This window comes from Pagrus major, chromosome 4 (assembly GCF_040436345.1).
Source record: "Pagrus major chromosome 4, Pma_NU_1.0".
Lineage (NCBI taxonomy): Eukaryota > Metazoa > Chordata > Actinopteri > Spariformes > Sparidae > Pagrus > Pagrus major.
Genome location: NC_133218.1, coordinates 29,449,608 through 29,474,836, shown reverse-complemented (window position 1 = coordinate 29,474,836; position 25,229 = coordinate 29,449,608). Strand labels below are relative to the sequence as shown.

The following is a 25,229-nucleotide window of genomic DNA, read 5'->3' as shown; positions in this document are numbered from 1 at the left end:
CTTTTGTTGCTGTGGGTTCTCTCACAGAGAAATTCAAATACAAATCTGAAATTTTATAACAGTAACTGTCACCATTTTATTATCGGTCAACTGTGATTATGATTAGTACGCAGACAGCAGGTTTAGACACAACACAAAAATAACCCTTCACTTTGAAATACAACCCAGTTTATCTCTTTAGCTAATGTCTCATTTTAGTCTACTAGCATGGAAACATGGCTTCTTTTACACTTTAGCTGTACATTTGGTGCACTGCTAATTTCAGTTTGCAGACCTGGTAGTTTATTAGCTTGTCAGCAGTAGCACACTGAACAGATTAAAAACTTAGCTGATAGTTTCAAGATTAGTCAGTTTCATCGGAAACACTTTCACTACTACTATATTCCACCTGCTCAAATGCTTGGAGGCTAAATATATATTTCTGATGTATCACCATTGACCTTTGGTTTTCTCCTTACATAAAATAAAATAGCAATGCATTTAGAAATTACTTCACTATTTGAGAAGTGTTTACATGATAGCAATTTTAATATCAAGACCATTGACAACTGGGCAAACCCCATCTGCTGAGGAAGATGTTTGAACAGCTACCAATGGACCATGTGTGGAGATCATTTTTGTAATCCCTAAATTGTTTGTTAAAGAATTGATTTAAGTTTTTTAAAGTGGGACATTTCAAAATCAAACTTTTTCTCTGGTGGACAAACTCGGTCACCTCAAGTATAGTATTTCTGTACTATGTATTTACATATGCTTTATTTTATTTTTTGTCTATTTAACTTTGACCTACTGACTGTTAAATTCATATTTGTAACCTACACATGCAAACACAACTGATACAGATCAAATATCTATGCTCACCAATTTGAAACTGGTAATTGATGTTGAGGTTAGACTTCACATTTTGTTGTCCTTGAAAATCAAATTTTGTCTGTAGGCTTACCTCTCCTCTCAACCCTGTACTCCCCCCTCTTCCCCCTTTGCTGTTTTATCCCTTTTCCCCCTTCATCTCCTCAGTACGCACACTCTCTCTTACCGTCTTTATTAGTAGTGGAATTATTCACTTGGCTTGCACCTCAGTTTGAATAAATTGAGTGTTGAACTATTGGAGAGAGGGGCTTTTTTGGCAGGCATACATTTGTGTCTGAGTATGCGTGTGTGTTATGTGTGTTGCGTTAACAAAGAGACAGCATTGAGAGACGACTAATCCCAGTGGAATAGCCCACTCATGTTCTGTTTGAGAGCGGCGTAATTAAAGGAGCGCACCTCTCCGAAGTCACCTATTTCAATACAAAACACTGCTTTACACAGACACACAGGAAGAGAGACGGATACAAACACACGCACACACACACACACACACACACACACACACAGTGCTTTCGTACCCAGGCAAAACTCACTCTGTATATAATTACATCCTGGTTCTAATTTATCCCTGGGAATATATCAAAACCTGAGGATGAGAGGGAGGGAGGGAAGGAGAAAAAAAAGTAGGTGGTGGTAGCTGTGAGGTTCATAGGGTCAAGAGAATGTAAGAAAATAGTGCTCTGGTGATAAAATTATTAAAAATATGTTTGCGTTTATTGTTAAATACCCAAACATACTATCCATTGTCGTTCTCTCTATAAATCTGTCTGTTGGCCCCCTTCACAACATCTTTATCAATTCAGCCAGTTTTCCACTAGTGTCCAACAACTTCCTGAATTGCAATCTTCAATTTTTTTACCAAAGAAATAACAAATATGCTCAAAAACGGGTGGATTGATGCACACAAGGGTCGGGCGATGCCCAACGAATTGGCATATGACATTGTCCCCAGTGAGACTCTCCCGGCACCACCAACATACATACCCGTACTGGCTTTTAAAAGTCTTTGTCCTGCCCCACAGGTCTGTAACTTCTGCCAACAACTCTTGCCTTACGGCAACTCTGAGGGGACAGACTACTTCTTTGTGCTTTATAGTGGGGGGCCTTTTAAATCCCGATGTTACGATGGTACAGGGCTCAGACGATAATGACTGTCAGGCGATGGACGATGTCGTCGTCTATTGGCCCAACCCTACTACATCTTGTAGACAGTAGAGCTGCAAGGATTAATCACATTAATCACTTAGTCTATGCAAAAACATTGATGTCCAATAATTTAATAATCAAATAATCATATCAGTCATCTCTTCAGCAAAAATGTCATACATTTGCTGGTTCCAGCGTCTTAAATGTAAGAATTTGATACTTTGCTTGATGCTCATTTATGACAGTAAATGAAGAGTCTCTGTGTTTTGGACTGTGGGTTGATCAAAAGAGGCAATTCAAAGACATCACTTTAGGCTCTGGGAAATTGTGATGAGAATTTTTCACAATTCTTTTCACATTTTATAGAATAAATGATTCATTGTGAAAACAATTGCCAGATTAATGGATAATTAAAATAATCATTAGTTGAAGCCCTGCCTCATGTGTCTTTGATGTCTTGGGTGTAGAGCAGAAGTGGGAGTGGAAGTCTCATCCATATGTGTTTCTGTGTGCAGACACAGTATGTGGCCGCAGCACTGAACATGAACATAGACTGAATGGAAATGATGTGCACACACACAGACACACTAACACACATCTTCAGTGTTGACATCTATCATGTCTGCCCTGTCTGTCCACGTTTGATGAGGTTACACCCCAGTCCAGCCCAAAGCCTTCCCCTTTTCCCTGTCCCTGCTTGATGAGGTCACTCCTTTCACTCTTTGATGAGGTGCGGTCCAGCCAACCTTCAATCTGACCACAGACAGGATGGTGACCGTAAGTGACCTAGTGTGTATGATAGAGAGAGGGTGTGTGTATTTCTGTCTGAAAAAAAAATCTGTCCTTTTTGTAATCAATTGAACTTGATGCAGGTTGAACTAAATCTCATTTTTAACTAAAATACTATAGAATATATGCTCGCCTGTAAACATATTTTTTGTAAGAAGGAAGCTTGAGGTGCATATATGTATCGATGCCAATGTGAAGGTCCAAATGCATTTACATGTAACAGTCAAATAGTGAAAGCATGTGAAAGTTTAGTCGAGGTTAATGATCTCTTTTTATAAATGCTAAGGTCACCTTCTCCATGTGACTCTCTTTCTCACCTCCTTTTTGTCACCTTATTATACACACATCTCTCTCCCCCCTCTCTCTCTCTTTCTCTCTCTCTCCCCCTTCCTCTCCCTCTCTCTCTCTGTATAGTATCTGTCTGTATCTCTCTCTGTCACACACACCTCTGTCTTCCTAGCTGTGAATCCTGCCTGACCTTTGAATGGAATAGCAGGGCTGTCACATGTCTCTCTGTTCTAAAGAAATCACAACATACATCCCCTAAGATTATAAGCATGTGTATCTGAGTGCACATGTGTTTGTGTGTGTGTGTGTGTGTGTGTGTGTGTGTGTGTGTGTGTGTGTGTGTGTGGCCATTTGTGGGGTTAAGTAATGTTTAAATGTATTTATCATCTTTGTTTGACTCTCTAAAAATGCATAAAAATGCCACACAAATCTGTTACACTGCAGCGTATGCAGTATGTCTTAGAATGAGACTTAATTGTTGATGTGTGATTGAGTAAGTTTCTGTGTGTTATGCACGTGTGTGTAACTTCCACGCACATTCCTCCAAAGGTTACAGAGTTTTGGTGACAGGCTCAAGAAAGCCCCCTAAACCCAGCAGCTTTTCGCAGCAGCTGGTGTTCTCTCCTTGGCCTTGATCACCATCACTGCCCCTTCTCTCCCTGGAGATGCCTGGATGGGACACACACACACACACACACACTACCCCCCCCCCCCCCCCCACCCCACCCACCCACCCCACTCATACACATGTAAGTGTAGTGTAGTCACCAAAGCCATGACATCTCAAAAGGTAATCTTTATTGATTTATCCACCATTCATGCATTTAACCAGCATGTGATCTATGTAGGTGTGTTGGTGTGAGCCTTGTTTGTTATTTGACCAAAGTGAATGTTTCCATCTGTGCACCTGCTCATTTACCGTCTATGCATCTGTTCTGCAAAGCAATACAACAGCCCCATGCCTTTGTGCATGTGTCACTGTCACTGTGAATCTCAATTCAGATGCAATATAGCTACTTATTGTGTGAGCATATGCATATTTCACATATGCAGTAGTACTCCCAAAGACCTGCAAACACACTTCAAGGTCAAGGTCTTTCAAGGTCGAGACATTTTTAGTTGGTACTTCCTTGGTCATTTCTGAAATGGCAATTTAGTGTTGTTTCTGTTGTGTTTTTATGTTTATTCACTTTCTGCTGCTGTAACAACCAGATTTTCCTCACAAGATCAATTAAGTTTCACCTTTAACAAAATTTGAAAAAATATATCAACAAAAAAAACATAGCACTCACTCACTCACTCACTCACTCACTCACTGAAATTAACTGCTGCTAAAGTGTGGTCTTTATCTAACAACACCTTGCGACTGACAGTTTGGTGACAGAGATGTCTTTTCAAGTCTCACTTTTTCCTTCTTTCCTTCAAGACTCTTGATATGTCTTGCTCGCTCTCTTACACACACACAAACACTGTCTAATTCTCCCTCTCTCTCTTTTTAGCTTTTTTCTCTTTCTGGGTTGTTCAGTGGGTTGCTGGTTGGAGGGCTGGGCAGGGGGTCTGTGGTCAAATTGGCCATTTCCACATTGTGTTCTGCTGTACCTGCTGACAGAGCTATCAGATAACTAAGCTTCATCCCTCCCGTCCCTGCTGGCAATGTAACTGTGTGTGTGTGTGTGTGTGTGTGTGTGTGTGTGTGTGTGTGTGTGTGTGTGTGTGTGTGCGCGCTTGTGTGCATGTGTGTTTAGTGTCCCACCGTGGGTGTGTGTGTGACAGAGAGACAGAGAGGATTTGTGGTTCTTCCATGTAATTGGATGTTATATATGAATTTTTATTATTCGTATGATTTTTTAATTTACGATGATTAAATCTTGCATGCTATATGGATAAACACACACTCATGCACACACACAACTAGTAAGTCTCCGTGCTGCAGTTGGCAGTAAACTGACCAGAGCCCATAGCTCCCTCTGTTGGCTAGTAGAGAACTACAATCTCTCATGCTCTCTGTCTCTCTCCTCTTCTGCTGCCGGCAGCTCTCCTTCCCTTTCCAGGAGTAAAGTTCAGTTTGTTGTGTGTGTTTTGTTTAAAAAACAAAAAAGGCACTTTCACTTTTGTTCCATTTTTGATTTCTAGTTCAGATTATAACAGGTTTGTGCCATTAGTTGTGGTAATTAAATGAATTAGCACTAAATGGCAAATAATACAAAACAAGTGCTTAATTGTCAACACAAAAGTCATATGTTTGCTTATCAGTAGAGGAGCTTTGTTTGCCTCAGGATAGTGATGTGTGTATGACTGCCACGCATGTGTCGATGGGTGGCCTGAGGTCAGCTGCTTAAGTGACCGCCTCTTGAATTTGTTAAAGACTGTTTTGTCCAGCACAGACACTCACACACATATATTCACACACACACACACTGCCCTGAATGAACTTGCTGCGGCCTATCGAGTGGTGTGATTGATATCAGTGAGAGTTGCAATGGATAATTCTCCACAGATGTCAACAGGCCACCACAGGGTCAAAACACACACACGCACACTCACATACGCACACACACACGCACATCACAGACAAAAGACAAGTGCAATAGCAATCACATAGTAACTGAATAAAAACTGTGGCGATGATGCAAACAAGCCCATTCACACACACACACACATACACACATGATTATTAATTATGATTGTATTCTGCATTTTGACTGGGTTGGATGTTATAAATATTATTTACTATGTATTTTATTCACAGTGTTGTAGAAATCATGGGAATGCAAGGGGGCCAACATACACATGAACAGACAGGTATTTCCCCGACAGCCTGTGATTAAGAGGTTTGCGTGGCAGCAGGGTTTGTCCAGCGAGAGAGAGAAGTGGCCTAAAGGGGTCACTGTCAACATACACACTGACTGAGAACCAATCAATAGTTAGGGGGGTGGGGTGAGTGGGGATGGGGGTCAGGGAGGGAGAAGAGAAGCGAGGCCGAAGGCATTAAGGTCGTTTTAGGGTCCAACTAAAATCACGGAAATTCTGTGACAATATCAATAGATTTCAAATAGAATATACAGAAGCTTCAGGAACATATGTGTAACATACGTGTGTTGCAAAATTTTAGCAAACACACTGTTTATGATTCTGTGTGTGTGTGTGCTAAAGACAGTCTCACCATAACAATTTTACCTTATTTACATAATAGACAAACACTTTTTAAAGCATCACTCACTGCACATATGCGGAGGGAAACCTGATTCTTAGATTTCATTCTTATGCTTTTTATATCAAACACAGTGATGTTTGTACTAAAACTAACCATCAGTGTCCACAAACTGCATAAATGCATAAATTACAGAATGTGGAACTGTGCTGAGAAAAGTGTCATTGAATATTTTCTAAAGTAAACTGCAACAAAGAAATGTGCCTCCATGAACACGACCAGTTCATCACAAACGGACTGTTTCATTCATCTTTGCGTGAGTCAAATCTCTGGTTTTTCAAATGTTTCTGTTTGTAGTGCTGCTCAGAGATGTGTGCATTTATATTCACATTTCTTCTGCAGCTCCAGACTTTTTCTCCTCTCATTGTTTCACTTAGACATTCTGATTGCAGTTGTTTGTGCAAAATGAATTTCCCACAAACCGATTTCTTATATTAGTATTTATTTATTAATCTTTCAACGCAGATAAAGAGAGGATATATGTTTATGTTTACGTTTGTACCTATTTGTGTGTGAATGTGTGTGTGTGTGTGTTTCAGAGGCAGAGGTTTTGGTAAAGGATTTGTTTGCCCAGTAGTGACGGCAGCATTGATTCACACTCATCTTTGTCGATGCTTATAAGCCCCTGGATACATCATAACTCTATGTGTGTGTGTGTGTGTGTGTGTGTGTGTGTGTGTGTGTGTGTGAGAGAGAGAGAGTGTGTGTGTGTGTTGCTTGTGTACATGGACCTCATACATCTGTTTATACATGCATTTAAAAACATGGACCTCTGTGGCAATGGCAAATGTACGCATGTGCAAGCAGCATGTGTCAGTGAATGTTTGAAAATCAGACAAAAACCTGATTCTGCCTGAAGCTAAAGCAAGTTTCAGTCATATCCTCACATCCTTATCCACAGTGTAAGGTATGTGTAGCTTTTAGTAGAGCCTTTTCAGTTTCCATGTAGCTCCACACAGATGCTTTATCAGCATACAACTCCAGTCTTCACATCGTCACTTTGTCCTGTGTGCTGAGAGAAAAAGTGTTTCAGTACAGTAAAAAATAGATGTTCTGCTGTCAACCAACAAAGCTGAGGTGTTAGACTCACTGTTTAAACTCTGTGTTTGTGAATGTGTGTGTAAGAGAGAGGTTGTAGTTAGTGATGCCACACACACACACACACACACACAAACACACATGTACATCAAAGCAGAGATTGGTTTCAGGAAATGTTTTATTATCTGTTCTCTTCCAAAGCTGCTAATCACAAGCACTCTCTTTCATCTTTGCATCCCCCCTTTCCACCCCTCTGATTTCTTTCTCTCTATCTCCTTCTCTCCTCCACACTCCTCTCTTACCCCCACCATCCTGTGTGCAGGGGTATGCGAATCTTGGAAAAGTCAGAATGACAACAGGAAAATGTTGGAAAGAAAGAAGGGATGAATGAATGAAAGAAAGAAAGAAAGAGAGAGAGAGAGAGAGTGCATCTTTGTGGCGGAGCAGATCTGAGGCTCCCTGTAGGATTCCCACTTCCCTTTTTAGAGAAAAGAGCCTTCCCTCTCTCCTCATGTTCCCTTTTCTCAGTTTCCTCCTCTCACTGAGACTGAGGAGCGGTGAGCTAATTCTCCAGGAGAATCCCTCTCGCACAGATTCCAAGTTGTTAGATACACTGGAAATACCGGGAATATACAGCCTGCTGGTGCCGAGATGGCAGGGAGCTCAACAAAACAGCAAGCAGCAGGGGAAACCTTGTCCCAATCATTCCCAAATCATTCCACAACAAAGGACAAGGCCTTGGAATTGCCATAATCCTGTATTTTACTGCTGAGCTATGATGGGCTCTGCTGTACTGTGTGTGGGTGTGTGGGTGGGTGTTTGCAGTGTGACACATTATTTAGGCTTAGGGTTTAGGGTCAAGCTTACACTTTTTCCTTTGATCTTGCAATTCTCTGGATTTGATGAGGTCAATTTAGTGTTTTGCAGCTGAGCTGACACAAATCCGTGATTTCGACATGAAATGCGTCAAAACATGGTGTAACTCAGATGTTTTTCACTTTTATTCTAAAAGTGTTTTTAACAAACAAAGAAACAACAAGAACAAAGAAAGACAATGTGTTTTTACATTTTGTCTTTTCTTAACATTGTTGGTTTTTTTTGCTGGAAATGAGAAAAACAGAGAGCAGTGGAGAGAGACTTTTGAGAATGACTTGGTCTGAGAGACAGGAACAGAAAGATTGACTGATAAAGAGACAAAGAATAAAAGAAAGGAGTAGAGCAGGATGTCTTGCTTTAAATCTTTCCCTCACCTGTCTTTTTCTCCTCTCCGCTCCCTCCTTTCCTTCCTCCCTCCCTCTCTCTTCCCCTCTATCGCTCTTTGTCTGATCCCTCCCTCTCCACCTGCTTTTCTCCCTCTCTCTCTCGCTATCCCCTCCTTGTCTCCACCCCTTACTCCGCCCCTGCCCGCAGCCATTGGTCAAGTATCCACCAATCACAGCAGAACCGGGGCCTGAGGGACTGCATATGCAAAATGCTGCTTAATATTCATGAGCTGCTATCGGGGCTTTAAGTCGTTGATTAGGACAGCGGCACAGCTTTCCGTCCCAACTGCCTGGCCGGCTGGCTGTGTGTGTACCTATAGCCCCCTCTCCCTGGCTCTCACATCTACACACAGCGCGCACACACACACGCTCCCTCACATCCACACACGCGCAGAGCCGATCAGTGCAGGCAGCGCAGAGCCTGGTAATTGTATTGCTCCCTCCAAGCGGAAGGAAGGACCGAGAGAGAGGAAGACCGGAGAAAGAAGAGGAGGAGAGAGAGGAGAGATATAAAAACTTTGATTTTTTTGAATTTTCCTGTTTTCTTTTTTTTTCTCTGGAGGAGGTTGACATGACAATGACCCGGTATCGCCGATGGATTCGGTAGGACACCCGTTATCTGAGTGTTTTTTAATGCACTCTGAACAAGAGTAGGTAAATTTTTCCTTTAAATCTTATCCTTTTATTCATCATTCAACTTGTCATTGTCATTCACTGTGTATGGGTATGTGTGTGTAAGTGTTTGTGTAAGTGTTTGTGTGTGTATGTGCTGGTATGCAGCAGAGGTGGCCGGCACCATGTCAAGGTTGTTTCTGCTGTCAGGTAGCACGCGTTCACTGTTTGTGTGTGTGAGTGTGTGTGTGTGTGTGTGGCTGCAGTACCCGGACAGCAGCTCTTACTCAGTGGGTAGAGGAGCGGAATTTCTGTCCCTTCACCTGGGAGCGAGACATCCACACAAACACACTTGCACACACTGCCACAGACACACACACAAAACACACCTGCACACACACACATAGACACACTCGTTAATGACATAGAAACACAGTTTCTCCTTCACTTTCTCAGTTTTTCAGACATTCTTTTACTTTAAGTCAAATTGTTCTCGGGACAAAACAGCAACTCATGTCGACATGTGTGTATGTCTTTGCATGTGTTTATGCCTGTGCACGTATGTTTTCTGTGCGTGTTCGTCCAGGCAGGGAATCAGCAAGGTAACAGGGCATTGAGGTTACAGGAATAACGTGGGGAGACGGGAGGAGAAGGGCCCATAAGAGAGGAGGGAGGAGGAAAGGGGGAGAGCTGCGCTCTTAAATGCCAGAGGAGGTAGAATTTCAGACGGGCAACTCAGCGTGTGGCCCCGCACAGGAATTAGAGACAGTTACACACACACGCACACCCACACACACACATCAGCGAGTGCCGCCGAGCTGTTCCTTTCGCCAACGCATTGCTCTTTTAGGTGTTGAAGACACTGTTCAAAATGCAGATTAACTGATTGCCGGAACGGACAGCAGTGTGTGTTCGTGTGTGTGTGTGTGTTTTTTGTGCGCATACAATACAAGGTGTGTTATATGAAAATGCACATTAGGATAGATGAACTCATAGATTAAAGTGTGGTAAATATACCAGGACACACACAAGTTTTCCTTTTTCAGACATTACAAAGTAAAACCTGGATTTATCTGAAGTGATGAGTGTAATTCTGTGACTAGACTGTACGTAGGTATAAATCCAACAATGGCTCTGATACTGTCAGATTTGCTTTGCCATTGATTAATTCTAGGATTTTATTGTAAATCTGTAAAGAAATAAAAATACATGTGCATATTAATTTTGTTCTAAATAACCATGGCTTTAAAGTAAATAGATAAAAATGAGTTATAGTGGATCACAGCCTCAGTTAAAGTGTCTTTACGGTAGAAAGTCGGAGGTAGAGAACTGAAAGGGGAAAGTCAAAGCTGAAGCCCATGCAGGATGAAACAATGATGTGTTTCCCAAACATGACATTATTGACATTTTTGAAGAAAACTGGCATTTTTTGTGTGCTTTGAAGCTGCCTCACCTTTAAATTAGTATATATCAGTGTGTGTGTGTGTGTGTGTGTGTCTGTGTACGTGCATGCGTGTTTTGCAGACACCCTCTCATCTACACAGTATGTGGAATAGGGAGCAACATTTTAAGTCGCAGCTGGTGAAATAATAACAATTCCTTTATCACTGAACTTGTCTTTCATCATTTTTAGAAACACATTTTTGATAGTTTGTTTCAGTTATTATTCAATGTGCAACAAATAACAAATATTTTCAAATGCTTGAGGGATTCCTTTTTCCACCTTATGCTCATTGAACCATAATGATTTTAAAGTAAACACACGCTTTTGGTGACTTTGAGGGTTTGAAGACTTTAGAACAACCTTTCATATTGAGCATGCTGATTGCCTTTTGTAGATCAAATCACTGAATGTCCAGAGCAAAGTCTGCACTTAGTACATTTGTGATTGTAAGGACTCAACCCTGTACTGTACACTGTATCTGAACAGAGTCTGTGCGTTTTCAACTGCAAAACAGTGTGGTGTATTTTAAGGACCAACCACTAGACTCTGGTTTTTCATGGTGAAGCAGAAAAGAAAAGTGATCACTTCTGGCCAGGTTTTTGTCCAAAATGGGTGAAGAAGTGTACAGCGTTAGAGCTGTGATTAGAAATCAAGCACAAATATACTGACCGTTAGACTTATCAGTAGAATGTTCTGCTTTATCTGCGTGTGTTTCTGCGAGTGCAAGTAAACTGCGTCCGCACTCACATATTTTAGAAAACCCTCTGGTCTTGTATCTGTCCGTCTGTCCGTTCCGATCATCCATCCATCCAGTCATCCATCCATCTATCCACCGTTCTCTTGTCTCTGCTCCGGCTTCGTCTCCTTTGCTCTCAGGCGCTGCTTTCCTAGACTAATTAAAATATTAGGGATAATGATGATCATACCGATAATAATAATAATAACAACAAGTACCGCTTAAGCTGTTAACATAATTGCATTCCCCTCATGCCACCATATACATACCATTTGCATATCATTAAGATATATTTCCTACAGTTACTTTAGTGAATTTGGTGGGTTTTGTCAGTGGGTGTGAAGGAGACGGGTGGTGAGAATTGCACAGCGGCCGTTCAATCAAACGTTTGCAGTGTTAGAGACGAAGAGAAACACAAGTCAGCATAAATGATTGTCTGAATTATCTTAAATTGTGATTTTTGTCTAGATTCAAATTATTTTTTTTGTATGGAAATGTTAAGCAAATAAATTGTTTGTGATTGTGAGTGAAAATCAAAATTTCTGTTAAATCCAATGAAGTCTGAATGAGAAACAGCTTGGTGCACGTTTGAAATTCCACTCCATCAAAGAGTGTCTTTTGTGAACATTTTAAATCTGTCACACTAAATTCATACATGCCAGAAAAATCTAAACAAAATAATTTACTTAAGGTGATAATTATTAGCTATTTGAACAGATTTAATGATTAATCCGGTGCACATGATGTCGCTCAATTTTCCGCCTGCAAGTCCCAGAGTGTTGAATCTTATTTTGCAAAAGCAGCAATGAAGGCAGTTTTAACAGACAAATTCCAGTGTTTCACTTCATTTTTGGAGCAATATCTTGACCTTAAAGATTTCATAATGACAGATTTTTTCAGATTGTCCTTGTGACATAGTGTAATTTAGATAGAATGATTCTTGAATCTTAAAGGGAGAATGTTCTGCTCAAAACTATTTTTTAAGTAAAACCTTAATAATACAGCTTTGTCATAATTTTGTAGTCGTTTTTCAGTCGTGATGATAATGTGCCTCTGCTGTTGTTTAAAACTGTGGTGAAGAAAAGATCAACATCTATAGGATTATTGAGCATGAAAAGAAAAACTTTCTTTTCTTCCCATCTAAATTTAAGAACATTTATCTTATTATTCCCTTCCTTTTTCTTTCGTCAGTCTCTTGTGCTCTCTTTTTCTCAGGCCATGAGAGAGAGAGAGAGAGAGAGAGAGAGAGGGAGGGAGAGAGAGAGAGGGAGAGGTAAAGCAGACTGGAGGGAGGGACGGGGGGGCCATAGAGAGATTGCGTAAATTAAAATCCTTTTAATCTCCTTATAAAATCATTTACTTAATTCATCTGTCAAAGCATGTCAATATGTGCCGCACTGATTTGTTGGCTGTGCGTGTGTGTGTGTGTCTCAGCGTATGTGTGTGTGTGTGTGTGTGTGTGTGTGTGTGTGTGTGTGTGTGTGTTTGTGTGTGTGTGTGTGTGTGTGCATTTGCATCTGTTTGTTGTCATGCATGGGTTTGTGTCTGCCAGCCCCTATTTTGAGTGTGTGTGTGTGCGTGTGTGACCTATTGGTGGCCTGTATGAGGAGGTGTTGTTCTCTTTCTGTGTGTGTTTGCCTGTCCGTCTGTCCCTACGGCATTCGTTGTCTGTCAGTTTTTTCATTGTCTAAGCCTGCACACACAGAAACACACACACACACTCACGCATACACGGCGGCCTCTCTCTCATGTGAAGGGTCCGAGCATTCCAGTGGTAATTTAGTCCCGTAAAGAGAGAGAGATGCAATGAGAGAAACAGACAGAGCGAGAGGTGGGAAGGAAGTGGGGGGGGGGGGGTTGCTTTTGTCTGACACCAGCACTTAGGGGTCCGCTGGACACACGTGTACGCATGAACGCACACATGCACGCACACACACGCCCTCACACACATTTCTTTTGTGCATTTGCAGCTAAAAAGTAACCAAGTTGTGTCAAAAATGCAATTACACATTCGTACACGTACATATGCACACACAAAAAACAGATTTGTGTGTCTTTGATGTGAATTTCTCTGATTTATGCTCAATCCATCAGTGCAGTGTGTGTGTTTATGTGTGTTTATGTGTGTGTGTGTCATGGGTCAGTGCCGGCCTTTATGTGTTGAAAGAGCAGTAAGAGAGACTGTACCAGCTGTGACACACACACACTCACTGCAATTAGCCATTACACCACACTGGCGGTGAAGCTAAACGCATGTGTGTGTGCATGCGTGTGTGTGTGTGAGAGAGAGAGTGTGATTGAATGCCAAAGCGCTGATTGAAAGAAGAGAGAGAGTGATATATAGCGAGAGACAACGCCGCTCATCTCTTCTCATCTCTTTTCCTTCCCCCTCTTCACGCCGCTCATCCGCTCATTCCTCATGTTCTGCCATCCATACATCAAAATGTGCATTCATTTATTATTACTATTATCACAATCTATCAAATCATTTGTGCTTTGACTGAGAATTACTCTTCTCACTGCCACGTCCAGACTTTCCTGTCTCATTCAAGCCTACTTTTATGACGTTTCCACTTTATGGAGCAGTGTAGGTTAGAGGGATGCGGAGGAAGGGGAGTCTTCTTTGCTTCTGGGCAGATTAGAGCTTTCAGATTAGAACGGGCCTTTTCACGAATCTGCGTGTTTGATTTGAAGGAATATTGACTTTTCTTAATTAATGTCTCCTTTATGATTGTTTTTGTCACTGCTGTGGCTTTATTATTTTTAGAGACGGATTCACTAAAATGTGATTTCAGCTGTTCACTGGGTAACCTATTGAGCCGCGCTTTAGAACAGGAGACCGGTGTACGTATATGTGTGTGTGTGTGTGTGTGTTTTGCGTGCGCACCCATCGTGTCGTGCTCAGGGCTTCTGATGCTGCCCCTCACTCCTAATGGGAGGAGACAGCGGAGACTGGACCACAATAGAACAGATTTAGATGGAGAGGTGCCGTGTGTGTGAGTGTGTACGCAGGAGCGTGTGTGCATGAGTTAAAGAGGATCGAGAGAATGATGCAGGTTCAAACGTCTTGTCTGTCTTTTGCACTTTTTCTGTTGTGCTGTTTCTCTCAGTGTCCGTGGGGAGAGCCCTATAGATTGGCTGGTTGGACAGTTCTCCCCCTCTACAAGCCCAGGCCTTGTACAGTATGATTAAATTGTCATTGTACAAAAGACAAAAGGGAAACGATACAGTAGAAAGGGACGTGAATATATACTGAGAGAGAGAGAAAGAAATGAATGACCATGCCGCCTTCCGACTGACAGTGAAATATTCCTCCTCTCATCCTCCCATCATGCTTCATGTGTGTGCCTGATGGGGAGAGAATGACAGGCCAGCCCACCACCCCACCTCTCTCTTTAGTTTTTCTTTTTTTTTTTGCACTCGCTTTTTCTTCTTCCGTCTCTCGTCTTAGCATCTCCTTTGCTTTAATTGACCAACTTTATCAAATGCAAATGACGAATAAACTTCATTATCACACATATGTATCCAACACTACTTATGCATCCTTGCTAAATTTACTCTATATTCATATATGCGGGCGCTTAACAAAAGCAGATCTTTTCTGAATCGTAGAATTATGATTCAGATACACTTGATTTCTTGTGACAAAAGAGAAATTTTAAAAGGATTTATATCCAAAGCTGCTTATTGTCCCCAAACTTTTAACAGATTTTTTTACACAAGTTCTCCTCCGTAATTCAGCAAATATTCAACATGAACGCGCGGTGCAGTATATATTTTATTGAAACATGTAGCGACTGAAAAACATAATTTCTTTCGTTAATGTCATATTGATGATTTTGCTCTTTTTTTCTTTCTCACTCTGTCTCAAGTTGTCACTGATGTTATACAGCAGATAAACAAGCGAAACTTACTCTCTTAATGCAAGTACATTTGTATTTGATATGTGCTTCTGTGTAAAACGAATGTTTTAAAATGTATTTATAGGTTTATTTAATCAGTCACATTCCATAGTGTTTTTGAGGAAAAGGAAAGGTTTATAAAATATTTGCTGAAGATACAGACCAGCCAATTTTCTTTCAATTCAGCTTTGAGACAGAACTGTGCACATTTGTGAGGACATGTTAGTCACATGTTCACGCACATCGTTGTGATCATGTGCAACACTGTCCGTGTGTGACCATTAAAGAAAAAAAGATTCTGTGGTTATTTTTGTGTGTTTTGATTGCGTGTTATAACTAACTGTTTGTGCAGGAGCGGGCTTACATTAGATGTACTTTGTAAAAAAAACAGCCGCACAGTTCATTTTCATATGCTTGAAGTTAAATGAAAAATATATGGCCTTAGAAAATATAAACATAAACAAATTAAATAACACATCTGACGAGATGAAAGCGATCTAGCACTTTTTATATTTAGAAGTGCGGAAATGCCCACAGCTTCTATCACTGTTTTCAAAGCTTTTCAGGTTTCTGTGGCGTTGTTTGAAGTTGACAGCAGCTTTTCCATATTCACAAACAATTATTTTTCATTTTATTTCTATTTCGTATTTGTGTGATTTTAGAAATAGTGCAGTATTAACAAATGATTGATACTTTTGGAAGTTGCAACTTTACACAGAAATGACCAGGTAAAAGGTCAAATATATATATACATGCAAATGTATATATTGCATAAATTAAACATCATAAACACTTCCTGCCCTTAGGAGCTGCGTTCCTCTACGCAGCTGATCGGCACTTTTCTTGACCTCCGCAGATAATTCATTTCCCCTTTATCCCCTTTTTCCTTCACCATTCACCCCCCCCCACCTCACACACACACACACACACACACACACACACACACTCACACACACACACTCCTCCTCTCCCTCCCCACACACTGCTCCCTCGTGGAGCTGTCACCTTTCTGCACCCGCTCAGTCCCTATTAAGGCCGACAGCCCATCTGCCGCCTGCCCCGCTAACAGCTCCCGTCGCTAACGCTAACACGCACACACATCCACATCCACTCAGACACACAAAGGGCTGCGTCGAACCCCACCTGCCCTGATGCACGTACAGAGGAGCGGAGAGAATCATAGTCACACACGTTTGTACATAAACATATTTATGCACTCAGTATTTGTGATTATCTCATGATCATTTTATGGTTTTCCTGACACGCACAGACACACACACACAAATGTTTACATGTCGTTGTCAGACTCATGCAGAGCTTTGATTTACATTTTTAACAATTAAATGACAGTTATCTGGAGTAACAAACAGTGTATATACTGTCTAAAGACCTTTTTCCATCTTTTAGCCTGGTGTTGAAAAAATCAAGAGCCTCAGTTTTATTGTTAAGATGCAAGAAAGTGAACAACATTTATCAGTGTTTGTACGTGTATATCTCACCTGTGATTGTTTTTGAAACTACGTTTAGGCATGTTTGTGGATATTTATTGCATATGTGAGTGGAAGACATCACACTGCCCTGACTACAGGGGTAATTAGGTAGGGCAGTTGCAGCCCTGTGTGTGTATGTGTGTGTTTGCGTGTATGTGTGTGTGTGTGTGTTGTGGCATTTGCTCCCTTCAGGGATAGGTGCGTTTTGCATTAGCAAGAATGGCAACTGTCTCATCAATCACTGCATCACCATGTCACACACACACAGAGACACACACATGCATAGACACACACATACTGTGTCATGGTCATTCTGTTCACAGATGGGCCAGCAACACATGAGCGAGTCACTGAGCATCAGAAAGACACCCACGATCTCCCTACTTTTACACACACAAAAACACATCCACAATGTGAACGTGTGTGTGTGGTGGTGCCGCTTACATGTACTGACAGGAGTGTGAAATAGGTTCGTTAGAAACACACAGGTTAATACTCTTCCCCTTTATTCTCTCCTTTTACTGTGTACGCTTATATAAATATTTATGACCTGAGCTATTTTTTTTGTTTATATGTCCGTACTTCTAAGGGTTCGGATGTTTAATATGACAGGTTCCTTTAAATAATCTATTCAGATAGAGAAAAAATAATTTGTTAAGTGTTAATGTCCGCTTTATTCATATTAAGTATGCTACCAATACCATGTGTGTATAAAACCTGATTTAAATGATTTTCTGCTGATTTTAAGATGCCTTTTAGCTTAAATTTAATCTTCTGGAAAAGATATAGACAGGGAAGAATATCCGATTACCTTACCATAAAGTATAATGTAATAAAACAAAATCTCTCTTTGTAATCCTTAACAGTTTGAGTCGCGAGGTTAATGCAAGTGACAGACTTCGACAGATTTTTGCGAAATTGTCATTCAGCTAAAATATTCTTAACGTGATTTATCTCAGAATTCAGGGTATCTTTCAAGAATTGTGTCTCATGGTTGATAGTTGTGGAGATGTTAAGCTAAATAAGTAGGTTACTTAGCCCTTCAAGTGTCAGCTCAATCTCTTCGTCTTTATTCCTCTCTACAAACGTACTTTATTTGTTACATTGTCCTGTAGAAGGATAAACAGTTTATTTAACGTGACTAGAAATGCAGAGATTTGAACCAACAGCATCACATGTACATGGTACGGCATGTACCTTAGTTCGGTGTGACACCAGGACTCTCTCCAATAAAAAAAAAGCAGTATTAAGTGTTGCCTGTCTATATAGCATTGTGACACCGCAACCAAAGCCAATAAGTGTTTGAAGCAGCAGCAGCAGCAGCGAGATATCGATTCCTCCTATTCACCAGAGTGGAACTAAAACCTACATATTACACAGCCTGGCCCTCCACCTCTCACTGAGCCAACGCAGCTCTGTGGATGGAGGCAGGGATGGCTGTCAGACGAGTGATTGGTCTGTCTACCTGTCTGTCTGCGCGGCCCTCACCTAAACAGGAACCCACAGCGGGACAACATCGCTCATACACGCAGACACGAATGTCTGTGTGGTGTGTGTTTGTGTGGTAAACATGTGTCTATCAGTTTGGGACACATGGCAACATCCTGCTCTGTTTACTGATACACTTCATCTGAGACAACACACACACAGGAATGTGGAAGTACGGGAAAAATCTAACAGAACCATAACAACATACTGAAAAAAAGTAAGATTATTTTATTCCATAGCTATTTAGCCTCATTGCATGGCTTAAAGAGCTCCTAGATGGTTTGGTTTGACATGTTGGATGAGAAAAGATTACTTAGTATCTTTGAAAACCAACATCAAAGAATGACATAACATTTGTCTACCCGCTCCGCCAAGTTTTAACATTGAATATAAATAATTGTTTTCCCCTTTATAGACCTGTTTTAGACTAAGCAAGCATAAGTATTTTAACTCTCTGTCATTATGCAACAAACATACAAATGCTCAAAATACAAAGCACTGGAATGCCTCAAGTGCTGCCAGCAGGCATCTCTTGTGTATTTTACATTAATTTAGAAGGATCACTTTATTACCAGTGTTTTGACATTTGTTCCCCAGTCTGACTTGGTTTCTGTATTTTCAAGATTTTGTCCTCCTTCTCTTCCCAGCAGCCCTGCTGCATTCTCCCCTGGTAGTTGTGTTTAAATGTAGGCCACCCAGCCAGTTTTGTTACGGACCCTGCCTTCTCTCGTGCTCTTTGACGTCAGCTCGAAGAGACAACCCTTTTTTCTATCACCCCGTGTTATTTAATTAATTTATTTTTTGCTATGGGTGATTTTGATTCTGTAGCCCGCTGTGACCTTATCACCTCAGCAACAGCTCCTCCCCTGACGCCAGCGCTGGTTTTGATTGACGGATAGCGGCCCCTCCTCCGGTGCTTTTACTTTTATATTCCCCTCAGTCTGAAAGCCTTCTCCGAGGCTAAAACTGGTAAAAGTCCTCTGACGTTAAACACAGCCGGGGTGTGCTTCAATTAGCAGCCTGACGCCTGCACCAGTGCATGTGCGCACAGACAAACGTATTCGACAGAATTGTGTTAAGACAGGACAAAAGTCTTGTGTACCGGTTAAAAGTCACAACCCGTCCTCTGTGCATCTGTCTGTCCAGCTGACAGCTGTCTGTCTGTCTGCTTGTCGGTGCTCTCAGCATGGCGGCCTGTGCGTCATTCTGTCTCTATGTCTCAAGACCTGACTGTGTTTTTTTCTGACTGTCTCTAGCCACCCTGTGCAGTAGTTGTATACTTAATTGTCTGCATATAGTGTAGCTGTTTGCCACAAGTGTATGTTTGATAAATGTGTGTTTTGTGCATCAACAACATTTGTGACATGACTTTCATCCAATTCATTGCCTCACACTACATTTATTGTTGAAACATTTGTTTTTCTGGAATATTTTGATTCCTTTTTTCTTCATTTTAATATCCCATTTATGTCCTCACTTGTAAAAAAAAAACACATTTAAAAAAAAAGGTTAAATTTGTTTATTTAAAATGTTTTGAATTTTGGCCTTTAATACTGTTCTTTAGAGATGTTAATGTTTTTATTTGCTATGTAATGCTGTAATTTTTATTCTTCAGTTGAAATAGAAAATAAGATTTTTAATATTTCCTGACACTCTTTGTCAAGACCTTTTAGGTTATTTGCACTATTTTAATGTCCCTGAACAATTGATGTCTACACTTGAAAGTCAATGTCTCAGCAGCTTTTTTTCTACCTTGCTGTATTTTCAACCCTCCTTCTCTCTCTATGCCCCTGCCTACAGAATGAACTTATCGAAGGGGCCATTGGTGAACAGCAGCAGTGAAGATAACTCCAAGTCAAGCTACAGTAAATGCGGCGCTGGCGCCTGGAGGATGCACCAGAGCTACGATCCACTAGAGGCCAACCACATGAGAGACGCACATGCCCTCTACAACCCCAGGTAAGATGAAATGACGAAAAGACCAAAGACACAGAGAGAAACGTAAAAGAAAAGGAATCTATGAGTCTGTTTGGTTCAGTTTTACACTGGAGCCACACTTGACCTCTATAAAGTTCAGATGAAAGAAAAAGAAAAGGCAAGCACTTTGAGACATCAAAAGCCAGTGTTTTAGTGGTCAATCTGTGTGTGTGTGTGTGTGTGAGAGAGAGAGAGAGAGAAATAGCACTGAGAGGGGGCAACTTAGCTCTATGATTTATCACAGAATGAGGGTTGTATATTGGTGCTTTTCTTAACTTTCACAGATTTATTTCCTAATTCAGTTTTGTTTTTTTGTTTTTTTTTACATGTTCCATGGCAGCCGGCTATATGTTCAAACTGAAGCATATTTGACATTTTCTGCATACACAATGTGATCATAGATTACATTCAGTGTCACCTATTGGAAAAGGCAAAATTACAACAAGCAATAAACAGATTTACCTCTTTCAAAGTAAAGCCATGATCAATTTTTCTCAATGTTAAAAATCTCTTCTTATTGGTTCCCAGAGTGACCGGTGTGACAGACAGTCAGGCACAGGCATAGATAGGGGGATTGTCTATGCAGAGGCCCGGTCTAAAGTTTAAGTTCGATGTCTATTTGGTTCACATTTCAAGAAATAAAAACAATGAAATGAAGCTGAAAAGAAATAAACATGACAAAGTAGAATTAACTAAGTCAGGAGAAAGGACTGTATTTTCTGCATCTTATTAATAGTTTTTGTATGCATGTGTGTGTTTTCTACTAATTGTTCCTAGTATGTTTTACCCACTGTCCAAAGACAAATATGATATTTTTAAAATAACAATACTTGGATAGCCCTTGTGGCCACTGCTACATACTTTTTACCTGTAGTATCTTTGTTTTGTTACATTTTTACAGTCTCAGAAGGAAGCAGGATTTAACTTCTGGCTCAAGGACTCTTCAGTAGTGCAAATGCGTCGCAGCACAGCGTCTTTATATCATATCATTTGGTTGAAGGACAGTCACTTTTACCATAACAGTAATCCCCCATGCCATCTGCATGTGCAATAAAACATGAAAAGCTTCAACCAAAGTGAAATTTTTACTTTAAAGTTCTCCAGTGGAAACCAGTTCCAGGTGTGTGTTGATTCAGGCAGGTGAAACCGAACGCTGCCATGGTCCATTTTTAGAACATAAACTGTAAATATGTGACTTGTTTCATGTTAAAACACAGCAAACATGTGACGCATAAAACACACACTTTCTCTCTCTTCGTATTCTTCTTCCCTCTCTGCCACTTGTCCTCTTCGTCTTTTAATCATTCTAAGTTTCTCTCGGTAAGAGATAGAGCCACATGCCCAGATTGCGAGACTGTAATTGTAAGTATGTGTTTTATATACAATTAGCATAACACAGGCGTTAAGGAATATTATATGCAAATGACTATGTGACAAGTGTGCTTTCTGCTCTATGTTTAAGTTTTATTATATATTTTCTCACCTGAGCTTGTTGTGACCAAGCACTGAGAGATTTGAACTGACATTATTACAAAAGTGCTCAGATAAAACATAACTTATTGTTCTACGTATACTGATATGAATGAACTGACCTGGCTACCTAAATTAACATAGTTATCATGTATTCTGTTGTTATTGTTTTATTGCAGCCTATTAGAACACTATCGATTAGCGCATTGTTAGGCTTTTGCAAAGCCCTTCAATTTTAAGTGTGTGTGTGTGTGTGCCTGTGTGTGTGTATGCCTGTGTGCACTGTAGACTGGGAAGTCTTAGTCCAATAGGATTTCAGGGTTAGTCTGGGTCAAGCCAATTAGAGGTCTGGCAAGCTATTCTCACGCAGACCCATAGCCAATCACCAACAAGAGTGTTACTAGCACAATGTTAGTGTGTGTGCGTGTGTGTGTGTGTGTGCTGGCAGACAGTGAAGTCTGGTGATGAGAGGTGTAAAGGTTTGCCAGGGGCTAGGGAGTCACGCCATGGCTTGAGGTCACACATTACATCCACACACACAGATAGACACACAGAATTGGGGAACATTATTTCCGCTGCATTGGTTCAAGTTTTGGACCAGGTTTAAACAATTGATACTGTAATTACGAATTCAACTGGCAAAACTATGCCAAGCCTCAGATGTGACACAGCAATATTCCCAGTTGGCAGACGATAATAACAATACAAATATCTGCTGAAGTTTACCACTTAGTAATTTATCTTGAGACAACTATTGAAATACAATGAAACAGCAAAATGGACTTCAGCCATTATTAATGTATTTATTTACACCTGGGCTTGTCCTGCTGTGACATGTCAAAATGTCTTCAATGTAGAAAAATGGAATAAAAGAAAAAATTGTGGACTAAATTGTAAAGAGGACGTCACCTCACCTCAACTCACCCTTTCACACAAATATGAATACATACGTGCACTTTTTTTCTCATACACACAGTGGAAGGAGTGTATTTTACACACATGCCGTATAAAACCTCATGGCCACTCTCTCCAGGATATCTGACCTCCAACTGTGATGGGATTTAGTCACATGATTAACATACACACTCTCACGCCTGCACACACATACACCTGATGCAACTTTGACTTTTGATTGTTATTGAACAGTATTTATATACTATATGTGTGGCCCAAATTTGAAAACAGTTTAAGATGCATTAAACATTTATTTGTTCTAATATTTTAATTTTCTGTTGTTATGACTGACAGTTATATTCGCTTTAAAAATCAGTCAGAAACCTAAATTGTTTTTTATGAAAATAAAAAGAAAAAAGTTAATGTGCTGCCTTTTCTTCACTCATGAAAACTTATTTGAGTTCTGAAGAAATTCCTGGTTTGCTTTTAGAGATCTGCAGTTTTCATTGGACAGCAACAATATTATTCCTATTTTTATTTAGGCCATCAAACCATGGGAATGTGATTAATGTCAGGCAGCCAGCGTGCGCCTGAACACACACGCATACACACACATCGCTGTAAACTGAGCCCAATGTAATCATAATGATAAAGCAGATTGCCTTAACACACAGATGGGCCTCCCAACAGCTCTGTGTGTGTATATATGTGTGTGTGTGTGTGTGTGTGTGTGTGTGTGTGTGTGTAAGTGTGGACAACGCTGATTGGATTGCAGATTTATAGAAGAGGATTACTGCTGGAGCAGAGAGAGGGAGAGAGAAAGAGGGTTTCAGACACTCACCTCTCATTAACTTCCACCCCCTTCACCTCAGCTTGCCTTATTCTCAGTCATGGATAAACACACACACATACACGCACAGTTAAGATGCTGCGTCGATGCAGCCCCGAATTTTTTCCACACAATGTCAAATTGATGCTTATATATTCATTTTACCATTAAAATGCTGAAGCCGTGTTTAAATCCTTGTAATTTGCAGTTATTGTTTAAAGATGATGAGTTTTTCAGAAAGCAAAGTTTAAAACCCTGTGAAAGCAAAACCAGTTCTGCACAGATGAGCAGCAGTGGACTTCATGTCTTTGGATTATACTGTAATACAGTCAAATTTTTAGAAATCTACAATATCACACAATGACAAGATCAGATCAATGTGTTCTAGCATTGTCGTAAGTTTATGCAGTGGTGCTAGTTTTTTGTTTTTAATGGAGAAAGTGAATGGGAATGATTAAAGAGAGGAAAAATAGGAGAAAGATGCTAATGAAATGTCCAAATACACAGATTTGAATTGAGACAGTTCGACATCGACACTGTAGATGAATGAAAGACAATCAAAGACATAAAACAGACAGAAAGAAGCAGGCAGGCCAGAAAGAGACAGAAAGAGAGGCAGAGACAGTGGGCACTCCAGCAAACCTGATTATGACTGGATGTGAATTAGATTCCCTAACAGATGGTCCAGGAGCGAGGCTGTAAGGTGCATCAGCCAGCAGTGAGCGGAGGGAGAGGGGGAGGAAGGAGGACAGGGGGAAAGAGAGGGAAGATCAGGCAGGGAGGCAGAGGGGACGAGTGTCAACAGCAGCTGGTGACAATACAGATCAATTCAGTTCAAAATGTGCAACTGTAAAACGTATTCATGTAGGGTCGGGTTGTGCTTTCAAATGATCCTTTACTTGTTTGGTTAATGTGGGAGGAAATGTTGAGTTTCAAGTTATATTCCATGACATTCCCTTTCCTCTTTTGACCCACAGTAAATCAGTACATCATACAGTAAAATAAATGAATTGGCTGTTCGCTACCCATCATTACATTTGTATATGTGTCTCACTATGATTAAATATGTTTTTCCCGTTCCTCTTAATATGTTATTCATTGAACATTGAATTAAAAGTGAGCAGTGAACTCAGGATTTTGGGACAGATTTTCTCCATTTTTACAGATGCTGTGCATTATTGTACATACTCTAGCTCTGCGTCTCTCTCTCTCCCTGTGATGGATAGGTGTAAATCATCACAATCCTGTAGTGACAGCCCAATTTCCCCAAATCTGATCTGCTTAAAGAATGCCTCTCCTCTCCTCTCCTCTCCTCTCCTCTCCTCTCCTCTCCTCTCCTCTCCTCTCCTCTCCTCTCCTCTCCTCTCCTCTCCTCTTCTTTTATCTTTTTCTCCTTTATTCTTTATTCCACTTTTCTCCCTTCATTCTCTCACCCCTTAAGTTTCACACACACTCTCTTCCTCTCTCCTCTCTTTTACGGCGTTGCACTCTCTTTTCCCATTCCCTCCTTGTCTGTTTCCCTCTTCCTCCCCTCCCCTCCCCTCCCTCTGCTTCCCTCCCGTGTCACATTTGAAAGCCCTGTCATATTTACTAGAGTGGAAATCCTCTTTCACCATCTGCTTAATAAAATGTGTTTTTAATCCGATGGGGGATATTTTGTTTTTTTAAACACTTTTTTTTTATTATACTTCTGCGCAATTTCATTTGATACGGCGCCTTGCCCAGGTCTCTATCTGTCTGAGCATGAGAGAGGGAGAGCTGTATGTCTCGCTGTACGGGAATA

At 40.7% G+C, this 25,229-nt stretch overlaps 1 protein-coding gene across 2 annotated transcripts in view; it reads left to right on the top strand.

Annotated features, from left to right (window-relative positions):
- The first annotated feature begins 20,077 nt into the window (after positions 1-20,077).
- The window catches only part of esrrga (estrogen-related receptor gamma a), a 59,746-nt gene continuing 54,594 nt past the window's right edge, over positions 20,078-25,229 (top strand). For both annotated transcript variants that reach the window (XM_073464630.1, XM_073464629.1), the window contains exon 1: positions 20,078-20,235. In XM_073464630.1, the coding sequence (XP_073320731.1) occupies positions 20,078-20,235 (158 nt within the window). The remainder of the gene's footprint in view (positions 20,236-25,229) is intronic.